This window comes from Mercenaria mercenaria, chromosome 9, assembly GCF_021730395.1.
Source record: "Mercenaria mercenaria strain notata chromosome 9, MADL_Memer_1, whole genome shotgun sequence".
Taxonomy (NCBI): Eukaryota; Metazoa; Mollusca; class Bivalvia; order Venerida; family Veneridae; genus Mercenaria; species Mercenaria mercenaria.
In genome coordinates, this window is record NC_069369.1 from 63,545,288 (window position 1) to 63,560,506 (window position 15,219).

Consider the following 15,219-nt stretch of genomic DNA (forward strand, 5'->3'; position numbering starts at 1 on the left):
TCATCAACAGTAACATCATTCATAACAATCAGCATTCTTCTTCATCATTCATCAACTGTGACAATCATTATCATAATTCATCATAACCAATCATCTTCAGTATCTTACATTGTAAATCACTAAGCCAAATCATACAAAAACCTTGTTTAAACCCTACAGGTCGTGCTATTCGCTTTTTAGCTATTATATAAAACCTGACTTTATAAACTGTAAGCCAAGTTGAAACTGGCTTATCTCGGGTTAAAAACAATTCATAAGCCTAAGGTCAAATTGTGAAAAAATCTTGTTTATTTTCTTGAAACCATGTTTTCTGTGGATCAAACTATATAAAATGTACCGGGTTATCTGGGGTTAAAAATCTTAAAAAAGTCAAATTATAGAAAAAAAAAACACTGTTAACACTTTCGAGGACATAATTATTTTCTACCTTATCTGTATGAACCATTTGGAGAATGTTTGTATTCACAAAATTAGTGTCAAGTTTGAATCTGGATATTCTAGAGTTAAACACTAGGTTTTAGGTCAGATCATAGGAAAACAATCTTAACAATTTATTGGGCGTATTTCCTGTTTGATCTATATAAAACTTGGGCCACTATCTCAAAGGTACCTTAAGTCCTAAGATGTTCGTAAAGGGTTAGTAAGGTGTTCGTAGCAGATATTTCCTCTATCTCGAAAGCCTCGTTATTTACGACACTTCGTAAATGTCCTTGTAAGTTGTGGCTGAAAAATCCACCCCTTAGCGTTCTCGTAACTTATAAAAACTTACATTTTTCGACCTATCTGAAGATGAATCTGTTTGTTCCTTATTATACCACACTGAAACTAGCGGAAATATATTTATTGAAGATGTCTTTTCATCCGGTCGTGTCAACGAACATGAATTTGTTTCGTATAGATCGATAAATTTAATGCATTTAACCCGTTTTTATATATGAAAACGCACAGGTTTTGTGCCTCCAAAACAGAGTGGAGGGGTCATATAGATTTGGTATTGTGCGTCCTGTAGTCTGTCCGTCCATGGGTCTGTCCGTCGGAATTTTGTGACGCGCCTAGTTCAAAAAGTATCTGATACGAATAGATAAAATCTTGCAAGAGTCTTTTTCTTGATATGAACTTGCGCATCTCTTATTTTTCGCCTGGTTCTGCCCCATATTTCCAGAGTTCTGGGGCCACTAATTCGAAAACTGATTCGTATCGTAAGTTAAGGTATGATTTACGATAAACCTTAGGTAAGACTAAAGTAGCGTTATTCAGCTATCTCCAAACACCTCTTAACGCCCTCGTTAAGCGTTCGTAACTTCAGGTATGGTTAGTTAGTTACGATATCGTAAGTCGTGGATTATCCATTAGTGACGTCATTTTCGACCAACTGCACCTGTATCTGATAGCCCACAAGCTGCTTGTTGCTGAACATCATGGGAAATATGTATTAAATTTTACATATCATCAGACTTTATTCCGTTATCAAAAAAAAAAAAAAAAAAATGAAAAAAAAAAAAAACAAAAAGAAAAACAAAAAAAAAAAAAACAACAAAAAACAATCGTCTCATATTTATTCGGCGATGACTTCTAAAATGTTAGAGATGCCTATTAGCTTTACGCGCAACTTAAACTCTAAACGTTTGATCTCATATACCCAGTTTTGTAAGGAATGTACGGTATTATTTTAGACTAGGGTATTCAAAGAACTAATTTGAAATTCATACATAATTGTATTCAAAGAACGTTTTTACTAAACATCTTTTCAACTATATCGACTTTGCCTTAAAATACCCAACATCTGCACAGGAATGTTGTCGAAACAATCTACTGTACCGATAAGGCAAGGAATACTGTCGGAGTGTCAAACTTTTGATGAGAAAGTAGAGTTTCACACCTTTTTCTGTGATAAAATTAGTCAGATAACTTTATTAATATCCCTGGGTTCCTTATAAGTCTTAAGCTGTTCTCCACAAATGCCTGGCAACTCCCCCTCATAAGTCAGAGGTGGAGAATGATTGACCTTAGATATATTGTCTTTAGACAATAATCACGGAGAACAAGAACGCCTCGCCAGGTATTCGAACCTACTTTGAGATCGTTTGTGTTCTATGTATTATGCTAGCTGAGCGGGAATCTGCGTGTAGCATTCAATTTTAAAAATCAAATTATCACATGTTTGACTTCGCTAGAGTATAATCACGGTGTATGATCAATCCTATATTGTTGGTACAAAAGTCGCGTCTTCAGCTCACTGGTGTGTACAAGCACCTAACTTTTCCTATTAGACTTGGATAAACATTGCAAGTCGGAAATCTAGTGACCTTATTTATCATCCCTTTATCTTAGATTTGTCTTTATTTCATAACTTGGATGATTTTACGGAACAAATCGAAGATGTAAAAATGTAATCAACCCAGTATTTTGCCAAATTTTGTATCCGATGTATGAAATAAAATGTGTTTTCAGTTTCATGTCATAGTAGAGGAAGGTGACATGTGTGTTGAAAATGCATTTAAAATACGAATCCTGGTATTTTGGTATTGTTCGGATGTTTAATTATATGGTGTTTAATATTAGAATACTGTTTACATATAAAAATAGCGGTAATAACTTCTCGCAAATGCAAAAATCTTGCAATATTTAGTTATTAGTAAGTCAACTATATTTTTTGTATAAAGGCACCTATATTGTATCACAAATATTTCGTCCCAGAGCTTAGGAAACATTAATTTTGGGAGGTATATGTGAGGGCTGTCTGTTTCTGGCTGAAAAAGAAATCCTTCCTTTATCCTTCGGCATATAGGCCTAATTGTCAAAACATGCGTGTGCCAGTTTTTAATCTTTGTATAAGGTTATAGTGTCGCCCCTATTGAAAGGGCCAGTCAAATTTTGGACTATGAGACACCTTTTTTCTCTGATTTCTTTACTGTAGAAAGATCAGAGAAAATAAAAACCATAGGATAGACCGTGTAGTCATCAGGTGAGAGGTTACGTTCTACAAGTTTACCACTGCGACATGACAACAGTGTTAATTGAATCATGGTAAGGCTAATTTATGACCCCCGGGCGTTAAACAAAAATGGAAATTGCAGTTCATGTTTGAAAATGTCCGGAGTAGCGTGGATGCGCATTGGTATAGGGTTGGTTGGACTCTATACTCGGAGGTCGCGGGTTCGAATCCCGTAAGCATAATTTGACTGTGATTTTCACAATCCCTTCCTTCAACGCGAGTACTGGTCAGAAATCCAGGTAGCAGTCGTTTAAGGTAGAATGTGTGCATGCAATTAAATGTAGCAAAATATAAATTTATCTACATATGTATGACAGAGTTAATGGCAGTTTACCAGACGGGCCTCAAATTCTCAACGTCCACTGCTGACAATAACTGTAGTTATTATAACGGTATTTTCACGTGCAAATGGCTTTGAAAGGCATTTAAGGGAACCCGTTTTCAAAATCTACTTCATTTATGTACGGGCCGGGTCCGTGGTGTAGAATCTAGGGAATACATATATAGACAAATTTGTATTCTCTGAAACCTCTCACTGATGAAGGGTCGTGGGTTCGAGCTCCGCTACTGACCACATTCCTTTATGTAAGAAAGTAGGCACTTCGGTGGTGTAGTGGTAAAGGTAAGATCGCTGACTTTGGTTCCCGTCTCGATACCGATCTTAATCTTTATGCGAGAAAGCAATTTGTTACTGAGAATAGGGGTCTAGTCCCTCCCTAAAACTATGCTCAAAGAAACGTCCCATATACACTCGTATAATGGATTTATGTCGAAAGCGGCGATTAAAAATATAGTTGCTAAATATTACATTAAAGTTTTGATAAATAACGGAGGTGCCTCAGTTCAGTGTTATACGTAAAATATCGGTGCTATATATTTTGATGAAATCGTTTTTTTAAGAGTAGAAATTGATTCAAAAAATTGGTTTATTTTCTTTTACTGTTTCTATGGATAAAAATTAAATATATTTGTAAAAAACTATGCTCAAAACATCACAAATCTTTAAAAGAAATGCAATAAACGATTTCCATTTGCTGCATTTTTACAGCAGTACTCAAACTGTAACGTTTATTTGGCGAAAACTGCTAAAGCTTTTCATTTTGTTATCGTGCAGGTGGAAGCTTGGAAGTTACTTATGTTCCGTGATAACATCAGTAAAATCAACTTACGTCTCTAAAGTCGTATTTTTCCACGTACTTGCCTCCTGCTCCATAGCGTGTTTACATTTTTTGTACGTAAAAGTTCGTTGCTTATACCAAAAAGTGAAGGCACCGCAAGTTTTGTACCAACAATTTAGGATTGATCATACACCGTGATAATAAAGCCATTACACTAGAGTAATAAAGCTTTGGCATCGTTTATAGTATAGGAGACGTTGGTAAAGTTGACTTGTTTATAATAGTTAAAGAAAGTAGAAATTTTAATGTTTCGACAGGAAAAGCTAAGATGTGATAAAAAGAATATTTCACCTGTGGCTTTCCACATTGATTTTATTCAACTCGTTTAATAAATTCAATAAGAAAAGACATTTATGTAATATCCTCTATATATCTTTAATCTATATCAGACGTTTCAGCCTGTTTTTAGTCTTGTTACTTTCTCAGGTGGCGACTCTTATTGTGAAATATTTACCGTCAAAAAATAAGTTCATGTTGATCGGAGAGAAGTGGTTCTTTGTAACTATACATATATAGTCTTGCACAATGCAATTCCTTTCATTATTGGTCAGTTCAGTACACCGCGACTCTGAAACATAATTCAGTCTCACCAGTTATTACAGTTTATGGGCTTAATGTCTAAGATACCAGTATTTGTATGATAGGAAATATCAAGTACATGTATATCTGTGATATAAACGCAACGTGTTTCGTACTGTTCTAAAGCTTTATAATGTTTGTATTTTTTCCAACACCATTTGATGAATAAAATCCGCCAGTGAATATATACAGCAGTAACTGTGGTAAAAGCCAAGATTTCATCAATTTATATGAAATACTTTTTGAACGAGGCGCGTCACAAGGTGAAAGTGCACATTTTCGACTCTCTCAGGGGTCAAGACTCTGAAAATATGGGGTGGAGACAGACGAAAAATAGGATCTGCGCAATTTCATATCATGAAAAAGACTCATTCAAGGTTTCATCAATCATTTTATATGAAACACTTTTAGAGCGAGGAGCGTCACAAGGTGAAAATGTGCATTTTTGACTATTTCAGGGGCCATAACTCTTAAAATATGGGGCAGAACCAGGCGAAAAATAGGTGCGCAAGTTCATATCATGATAAAATCTTATGCAATATTTCATCTACTCATATCAAATACTTTTTGAGCTAGGAGCGTCACAAAATTCCGACGGACAGACCCACGGACGGACGGACGACAGGACGCACAATACCAAATCTATATGCCCCCTCCAATCTGTTGTGGAGGCACAAAACCTGTGCGTTTTGATCTATAAAACAGATTAAAAGCACTAAATTTATCGATCTATACGAAATAAATTCATGTTTGTTGACACGATCAGATAGAAAGACAACTTCAATAAATATATTTCCGCTACTTTCAGCGTGGTACAATAAGAAACAAACATATTTATCTTCAGATAGGTCGAAAATGTAAGTTTGTATACGCTACGAGAACGCTAAGTGGTGGATTTTCAGCCACAACTTAAGAGGGCATTTACGAAGTGTCGTTAATAACGAGGCTTTCGAGATAGAGAAAATGTCTGCTACGAATACCTTACGAACCTTTACGAACATTTCAGGACTTAAGGTACCTTCGAGATAGTGGCCCATATGGCCCCTGAGATAGTCAAAAATGCACATTTTCACCTTGTGACACTCCTCGCTCAAAGTGTTTTATATAAATTGATGAAACCTTGCATGAGTCTTTATCGTGATATGAAATTGTGCACCTCCTATTCTTTCGTTTGTCTCCGCCCCCTATTTCCAGAGTTATGACCCCCGAGGGAGTCGAAAATGCACACTCTAACCTTGGGACGCCCCTAGTTAAAAAGTATTTCAGGCAAATTGATGAAAACTTGGTATTACCACTGTTACTGCTGTATATATTCACTGGCGGTTTCTATTCATCAAATGATGTTGGGAAAACACGCAAACATTATAAAGCTTTAGAGCAGTACGAAACACGTTGCGTCTATATCACAGATATACATGTAGTTGAAATTTCCTATCATACATGTAGAACTACTACAATCTTAGACATTTAGCCCGTGAACTGTTATAACTGATGAGACTGAATTAAGTTTCCGTCACTGTTTTCTGAACTGACCAATAATGAAAGGAATTGCATTGTGCAAAACTATATTTATGTATACATTTTTTTTGTATATATGTATAGTTACAAAGAATCACTTTTGACAGTAAAAACTTCACAATAAGAATCGCCTCCTGAGAAAGTAACAAGATAAAGAACAGGCTGAAACGTCTATATAGATTAAAGATATATAGAGGATATTACAGGAGTGTCTTTCCATATTGAATTTATTAAACGAGTTGAATAAAATGATAAAATGCGAGGCTGTGCCGAGCATTCTATCAATTTTATTCAACGAGTCAAATAAAATTAATGTGGAAAGTCACAAATGAAATATTATTTTTATCATTAGAATATCTACTTCCTTTAACTATTATAAACAAGTCAGTTTGACCAACGTCTCCTATACTATAAACAACTGATCTATTATCATTTCTATTTTATTTCTTTATTATACTCCCACGACGTCAAACATGTGATAACTGAACGCTGCACGCAGATCCCCGCTCAGCTAGCATAATACATAGAACACACAAGATCTCAAAGTAGGTTCGAATACCGGGCGAGGCGTTCTTGTTCCCCGTGTTTGTTGGCTACAGACAATATATCTAGGGTCATTCATTCTCCACCTTTGACTTATGGGGAGGAGTTGCCAAGCATTAGTGGAGAAACGCTTAAGAATTGTAAGGAACCCAGGGATACTAATGCAGTTAGCTGACTAATTTTTATCACAGGAAAAGGCGTAAACTCTACTTCTCATCAAAAGTTTGACATTGTTTATTGCAAATTCCGACAGTTTTCTTTGCCTTATCGGTGCAGTAGATTGTTTTGACAACACTCCTGTGCAGACGTTGGAAAACTTAAGGCAAAGTCGATACCGTTTAAAAAATGTTTAGTAGAAAGGTTTTTTGAATACAATTATGTATGAAATTTGTTCTTTAAATACCCTAGTCTAAAAAAATACCGGTATGACTTAACACCGAAAGTAATACCGTACATTCCGTACAAACATCGCTGAATAAATATTAGACAATTGTTTTTATCTTATTACGGAATAAAGTCTGATGTAATGTAAATACTTTTTAGTAGGTATTATAACGTTGGCAAGGGATAAAATGCACTTAATGTGGATATATTTCCTATGATGTTTAGCAACAGACAGCTTGTGGATTATCCACGACTTACGATATCGTAACTAACTAACAATACCTTAAGTAACGAACCCTTTACGAGGGCGTTAAGAGGTGTTTGGAGATAGCTGAATAACGCTACCTTAGTCTTACCTTAGGTTTATCGTAAATCATACCTCAACTTACGATACGAATAAGTTTTCGAGATAGTGGCCCCTGGTAAGAATGTTTTCTTTCTTAAAGTTTATATTTTCTAGACTAATTTCAAATTAGGTAATCTGAAGTAAAAGTGTAGATTATTAAGTCAAATCTATGAAGAACCGCGTTTACACTCAAAGTTCTATAATTTCCATCTTATTTGTGTAAGAATAAGAATGGTTGTTATTTTCATCGTATATATGCATAAACCGTCCTGTCTTAATCCTGTTCGTGGTTTGCGTTCGTTAAGTTATGATAAGTCCTACATTATCTTCAACAACGTTGAACGCCGTTGCTGGATGTATCAAAATTTTCATTTCAGTTTTAGAAGTTACTTCACCATTGTTATATATATATTTCTAGTTTATATCTTTAGATGTGAATGCAAGGGCAGATTCGAGGAAAAATATTAAGCCGTCGCGTTTAGCGGTCATAAGATGATTCTGGGTCAATACAGGTTGGAAACTGACATGAAGTCTGCATCGTCCTATGTTGCAAAGGAATCGTACAATTTAACGAAAATATATGATAAAAGGGACGATTTTAATTTTAAAATTGTCAACTTTCCCCATCTTGATGGAGATGTCCCTCGAGTAACTTCATACGGTGTCTATATTTCACAGCTTATTCATTTTGCAAGAGCCTGCTCAAAGATAGATGATTTTAATGACAGAAATCTTCACATCACCAAGAAATTGTTACAACAGGGTTACCGTGATCATAAGCTACGGAAAGCTTTTAGTAAATTTTACTACAGATCGTCGGAACTGTTAGAAAAATACAATACGACTCTTAAAACACTTTTTTAAAACTTGGACTTACACACCCGGAATACTATGGAGATGTAGTTTATAAAATTCGGAAAATAAAACATACTCCTTACTTTAATCAAATATTTGTAAAATTGGTTAAAAAGTTTATCAAAAGAGGATACGATGCGAAAATCATGAAGCACAGTACTTATTTAGTGATTGACCCCTCTACAGTTAATGGCTACGCTTTCCCATTTGATGGTGCGATGACTAATAAAGTGTGGGACTCCATGATGCTTTTCTTCTAAATCCTACATACAACGGACGGAGGGAGTTGATTTTTGTCTTACAGTTTTCTTAGTTGTGCCCTTAAAAGTTAGGCTCTTGTTGCTCTGACTTCAGACAAATTGAGTTCCTTGGTGTAATCATACCTTAAATTTACCTTAATCTTATGTATGCTTTATTTATCTGTTATTTTTGCATTAAAGTAAGAACCTTTCTCAGCGGGGATTTTATTTACATTGTGTTGTTTAACTTGTGGAAAATAGGGTAAGTGCGAGGTTGGTATGCCCTAAACGCGTTTAAACCCCCAGTTTCCTTTATGTAGGCTACTGACCGTTCCAAGACGGTGCCCCTGTTTTCAACTTCTTTCCTGTCTCTTGTATTTTATACTGCATGTATAGTCTTTGTTGTTGACATTTTATTAATTGTCCATCTCTTATTTTGTGTTACGTATGTAGTCTTGTTTTTTGTCTACAATTACTAGTATTGTCTTGTCTGACTTGTTGGGAATAGGGTAAATGTGAGGTTGGCATGCCCCAAACGCGTTTAAAACCCCCAGTTTACTATATATATGTTACTAACCGTTCCAAGGCGGTGCCCCTATTTTCAACTGGTTGTTTTGTCTGTCTTGTATTATCTCTTGCGTATGTTTTCTTATTTGTTGTAAGCGTTTTTCCTCCACTTCACTCCCCCTATTGCCCTCTCCTTTCCCTTGCATTTACGCTACTTTTTGTATCCCCCTCCCCCTTTACTTTTAGTAAGTTTTTGTTGCATAGTAACACAGATTCAATCATTTCTGTTTAGGCCTAATAGGGCAATAAAATGGATTGTGTCCAAACGTGCAGTAGAATCTGGTATCATTGTACAATTGAATTTGATATTATATTACGTTTGTCGCTTTAAAACATATTCATTTTATTCTGTCGTACATCTATATAGTTCTTTTATAGTTTTGATAATTCTAAACTTTCAGATAAAGAAAGTTAAAGCCATGGCAAGAAACAATCACGTTGACGTAACAGTAGACACAGATCTCGGAAACATTGTGGTGATTGGGCTTGTTGCAAATGTTCTCGAGGTTTTTGATGCTATACATAGCCAGTTACGATCTGCAGATAAATCGTTTTACATGAAAGGTAAAGCCAAATTAATGTATAACATCGTTAAATGGCTTCATCTAAAAGACCAGAAGGAAGTACCATTTCCTGATCGTGTAAATCTAGAGATAGAAACTGCATACAAACAAAAACAAAAGCAAGTTAAAGTCTGGAACATTTCAGGCGGTGAATACGAGATTGATTTCGGAAATATGACGGTGCATGACGTCAAACAACCAAATACGAAATTTCCTGTGATAAGAAGAGATCTTGTTGCGGGTAAAAAATGCTTAGCATTTTATTGTTATGTTTTAGCTCACTTGAGCGCGACATGATCAATGTGAGCTATTTTGACCTGTCACTGCCCGGCGTCGTGCGTCGTCCGTCAATATTTGCCTGGTTGAGTCCCTAGATGCCACAGTTGTGACCCAATCTTTATGAAACTTAATCTGAATATTTGTGTTGATAATCTCTAGGTCACGTTTGGAACTGGGTTATGTGGGGTCAAAACTAGGTCAGTAGACTAGATCAAAGGAAAATTTTGTTAATACTATAGGGTCCAGAGTTTAACTTTGAAACTCATGGGAATTAGTCAGAATGTTTGTCTTGATGACTTGTAGGTCACATTTGAATCTGAGTCAAGTGGTGTCAAAAACTAGGTCACTCGGTCAAATCAATAAAAAGCTTGTTAACACTCTAGAAGCCACATGTATGACTTCATTTTTATGAACCTTGGTGAGAATGTTTATCTTGTTGATCTTTAGGCCAAGTTCGAAACTTGGTAATATGGGGTCAAAAGCTAGGCCACTAGGTACAAGGAAGATCTTGTTAACACAATAAAGACCAACACATTTTAAGTTTGATACTTGGGCGAATTGGTCAGAATGTTTGACTTTATGCCCTCTAGGTCAAGTTAGAATCTGGGTCATGTGGGGTAAAAAAACTAGGTCACCCGATTAAATAAAATAAACGTTCGTAAACACTCTAGAGGGCACATTTATGACCCTATCTTCACGAGATTGTCTTGATGACCTTTTGGTCAAGTTTGTATCATGACCATGTGGGATCAAAAATTATGACCATGTAGGGTAAAAAATTAGGTCACCTGATCAAATCAAAGGAAAAGTTTGTTAACAATAGAGACAACATTTATGTCCATATCTTCATGAAACTTGGTCCGAACGTTTGTCTTAATGATCTCTAGGACGAGTCCAAAACTAGGTCATGTTGAATCAAAGCTAGGCCAGTTCAAAGGAAAATCTTGTTAACATTCTAGAGGTAACATTGAAAGTTAGAAACTCATGTGAATTGGTCATAAAGTTTTAGAGCTATTGATGACCTGTTGGTTCTATAACTCAGGTGAGCGATCTAGGGTCATCATTACCATCTTGTTTGATACTTCTTCAAGCAAATGATTTCTAACTGCGGTCATAAAAGCGGTTTTTTACTTTGTAAACTGTTGATAAGCAATGTTACAGTTATGACTGTCAAAAACGGCTTAAGTGAAATTTCACGGTCATGAGTAATATTATGTGACCATTGCAGTATGTTGAATATTGTGATATAAGCAGCAGATGCACTATAATCACTGGTATCAGAAATATGGTGAAATTTTGTTACGCACACATTGTTCTTATATGTAATCGAGGTTGTATTGACACGTGTCCATGCGTAGAGAAACTAAATCACATGCACATATTTGCCGTATTAAAGCAAGTTTGAGTAAATGATTTATGTAGCCATATATCGTGATAAGTTCTGATTTGACATTTCTTTAAAATTGAGTAGAAACTGTTTCTTCAGAAGTAGGATATAATATCGGCATTTTCTGGTTTCAGGTGCTAGTTTTGATATTCCGAAGCACTGGCAATCGATGGAAGATAAAGAAAACTTGAAACTTGTGACTTTGAACCAAGCAGATTCCGAGTACAGTAAAGTGGTATCCGAGTTTACAAAAACATTAGGAAGGGAACCAAATATCGTGAAGGTATATACTTTCAATCGTTTTGCCATTCATGAAACAATCTCTTTCATCATATCGCTTTTTGTGCTCCAAAATGCGGGGGTGGGGGAGGCGAGCGGGACGGGGGCACTTAGAATGCCTTTGTCCGTCCGAAAGTTGTATCATTCACATCTCAAAAAGTATTTGACCCAGAGTCATCAAACCTCACAGGATTGTGATTCAGCATGGAAGCAGTGCACCAGAGATTTTAATTTGGATCTCACACATCGAGACCAGAGTAATGGCGCTTGACTTGGCCTAAAATAGACGTAAAAATGTTTTTGCTGCATGTATACATTTCAAAAAGTATTAGACCAAGTTCAATCTATGAAGCATCACAGGAATAGTATTTATCATGTGAAGTTGTTCATCTGGGGTTTTGTTAGAGATATTACTCAGTTGGAACATAGTTATTGCCCATTTACGTAGTAAAAGAATATGCATAAAAAGACATAAACATCTAAAAACGTATATAACATAGGGCCATGAAGTTGTGAAGTTGCCCATGGGATTTTCTTCTGGATTATTACCAATTAGACCAACCTGCCCGCTTAGCTCAGTAGGTAGAGCGTCGGTCTACGGATCACGGGGTCGCGAGTTCGATCCTCTGGCGGGGCGTGTGTTCTCCGTGACTATTTGATAAACGACATTGTGTCTGAAATCATTAGTCCTCCACCTCTGATTCATGTGGGGAAGTTGGCAGTTACTTGCGGAGAACAGGTTTGTACTGGTACAGAATCCAGGAACACTGGTTAGGTTAACTTCCCGCCGTTACATAACTGAAATACTGTTGAAAAACGGCATTAAACCCAAAACAAACAAACAAACAAAACCAGTTAGACCTCTTGAAAACATGCATAAAAGGGATAAAAAGTTTGTGTTGCTTGTATCTCAAAAAGTGTTTTACCTAGAATCATAAAACATAAGGGGATTGTTATATAGCATGTGAAGTTGCGAACCTTGTGTTCTGTTTGGGATTTCACTTAGCCAGATTTGAGTTATGGTCCTTGACTTAGTGAAAATACACATACAGTGCTTGTGTTACATATATTTAAAAAAAACTTTTAGAATCATGAAATCATGTTTGAATATTGTCCAGCGTGTAAATTTGTGCACCTGAGTTTTTGTTGTTTCTTTCACTTTGTTTGACCAGAGTTATAGCCGTTGATTTAGTCAAAAAATAAAAGTCTGTGCTGCATGTTTGGCAAAATGCACTTGACCTAAAGTCATAGAACGTTACAGGATTGTTTAATAGCCTATGAAGTTTTGCATAAAGTATTCTCTTTTGGATTTTGTTCGGCTAGACTAGAGTTTTGGCCGTTCACTACGTGAGAGATACACACAAAGTTCTTAAGTCAATATTACACCTTGAGTCATAAAACCTTGTATAGTGACAAGAGTGGGGGCACCTGTGTCCTATTTATGTTTTGTATTATGTTGGGTATAAGTCACAGCAACACAGCTTTTGATTATATGGCAACTCTCCGGCTTTTCACGGCGAATAAAGATACCACTTGCCGCCCTGGCATGATTTTAGGAACAGGCGTCGATTACCTTCTAAAAGTCAGAATGGTTTCCTCTCCTTGTATGACAGCCTGAGTAGGAACTGAAGGACAGAGAATAAAAAGTCAGAAACCTTTACCGCTGGATCACAGAGGTCCCTCATTAATCATGTTGCCTTATTTTTTTTATTTTATCTTACTTATAAGTGCCTAATAAAAACAAAATTATATAAGGTACATGATGTTTGTAATATTTTTTTTCAGATTGAAAGAATTCAGAATAAAACTTTATATACACAATACGCAGCCAAGCGTAAAGAGATGAACGTAAATAACCCTAAGAAGAAGGATAATGAAAAAATGTTGTGGCATGGAAGTGCTGACTATGCCGTACAAAGTATCAATTCACATGGTTTCAACAGAAGTTACTGTGGAAAGAATGGTAAGCTGAATTGAGCATTTGTACGTTGGAGATTCTTAAAACCTATTTAAACTCGCGAGTGGTGGGATACCTTCTTGTTGTATTATATTTCCCACCACCGATTTTTCATGGACTGGTCTTTTCATATTTCGCTTTAGCTGTACGGCATATCACTTTGTTAAAAAGGAGATAGGCATTTAATTTGAACCCAGATATAATGCATATATAGCGTTTGTATTGAAGTCACGCATTTTGTCCGTCCGTCCAACGTCCGTTTCGTATCTTCTTGACCGCTGGGTGGATTTTCAAAAAGTTAGTAACAATTGTCAACCTTATCCAGATCCAGATGATATGCTGAATGCACAACCCAGGGACAATGTCACACTTCAAAAAATGAAAAAAGTTTAAATTGGTGTTTACTCTATACCTTCCTTTAAAACGACTTGAAGGATTTTCATAGACATTACATCAGTTGTTAACCTCACGAAGACGACTTGCGGAGTGCAGATCCCAGTTCACCAAGTTCAAGGTCTTACTTGAAGGTACAAATTCATAATCATAATATTTCCCTTTCCCTTTGTCAAAGCGGTGTCTGGGGGTATTAGTCGCCATTAGTGATAGCTCTAATTCATTTAAACTAAAACCTAGTAAATATGTGTTTTACTATGTTCAAATATAAATAAACATTTTTTTCCAGCGACCGCAATAGGCCAAGGTGTATATTTCGCTGTTAATGCAAACTATTCGGAACAAGGAACATACTCGCCCCAAGGAAGTGACGGAAACAAGAGGATGTATCGGTGTTTGGTATTGACGGGGAAATATTGCACTGGATCAAGCGATATGCGAGTACCACCAGCAATAGATAAATCCAAGCCGCATATTCTCTATGATTCTGTCGCCAACAGTACTGCAAGTCCAGTCATGTTTGTCGTCTTCAGTGACACACAGGCATACCCGGAACATCTTATTACTTACAGATAGTCTTAATGCTTTGCTCTTAGTTACAACTGTGATCCAAAGACAGAACAATGTTGACACTTATAGAGTCAATTGTATAATGTTATAGGACACTATTAATTTTGTCAGCACACCTTCGTTCCAATCTCGGTAATTGTTAGATATATGAAATATGTTCGCTGTTTGTAATTCATGCATAATACGTAATGAGCTTCAGAATGCTCACAAAACAAAACTGCCAGCATATTATAATCACATGATTAATTATGTGTCCTGTCATTCTCATTGTGTTAACTAAGAAACTGATGAAATGTATTTTTCTTTTACTTTAGCTTCTGGGTGTGATTGCTTGTTGTCTATATCAGTTGTAGCGTAATGTTTGAAAACAATGAATGGATGTTTCGTAGCAAATACCAAAGTCCTTTCTGGATCTACGTACATAATCATTTACTTTGTTGTGTTTTATGTAACAATGAAAAACAATTTGTATACCTGCAAGAAGTTCACATCCTATGCGAATGCCTCTCATGGTACTGCAGATAAACTAAATGCATGTGGTACTTCTGGTCAGATTAAACTCAATTATGTGCAATATGCACTTAGAT

The 15,219-nt window shown here is 36.1% G+C and overlaps 1 protein-coding gene across 6 annotated transcripts in view; it reads left to right on the forward strand.

Moving 5' to 3' along the window:
* Positions 1 to 15,060, forward strand: part of LOC123548045 (protein mono-ADP-ribosyltransferase PARP14-like) — a 29,284-nt gene extending 14,224 nt beyond the window's left edge. For 5 of the 6 annotated variants that reach the window (XM_053551557.1, XM_053551555.1, XM_053551558.1 and 2 more), the window contains exons 5-8: positions 9,606 to 10,008; positions 11,568 to 11,716; positions 13,498 to 13,675; positions 14,352 to 15,060. In XM_053551557.1, coding sequence (XP_053407532.1) covers positions 9,606 to 10,008; positions 11,568 to 11,716; positions 13,498 to 13,675; positions 14,352 to 14,638 — 1,017 coding nt within the window. In that variant the 3' untranslated portion in view covers positions 14,639 to 15,060. The remainder of the gene's footprint in view (positions 1 to 9,605; positions 10,009 to 11,567; positions 11,717 to 13,497; positions 13,676 to 14,351) is intronic. The other variant, XM_053551560.1, reaches the window with a different exon arrangement.
* Positions 15,061 to 15,219: the final 159 nt, after the last annotated feature.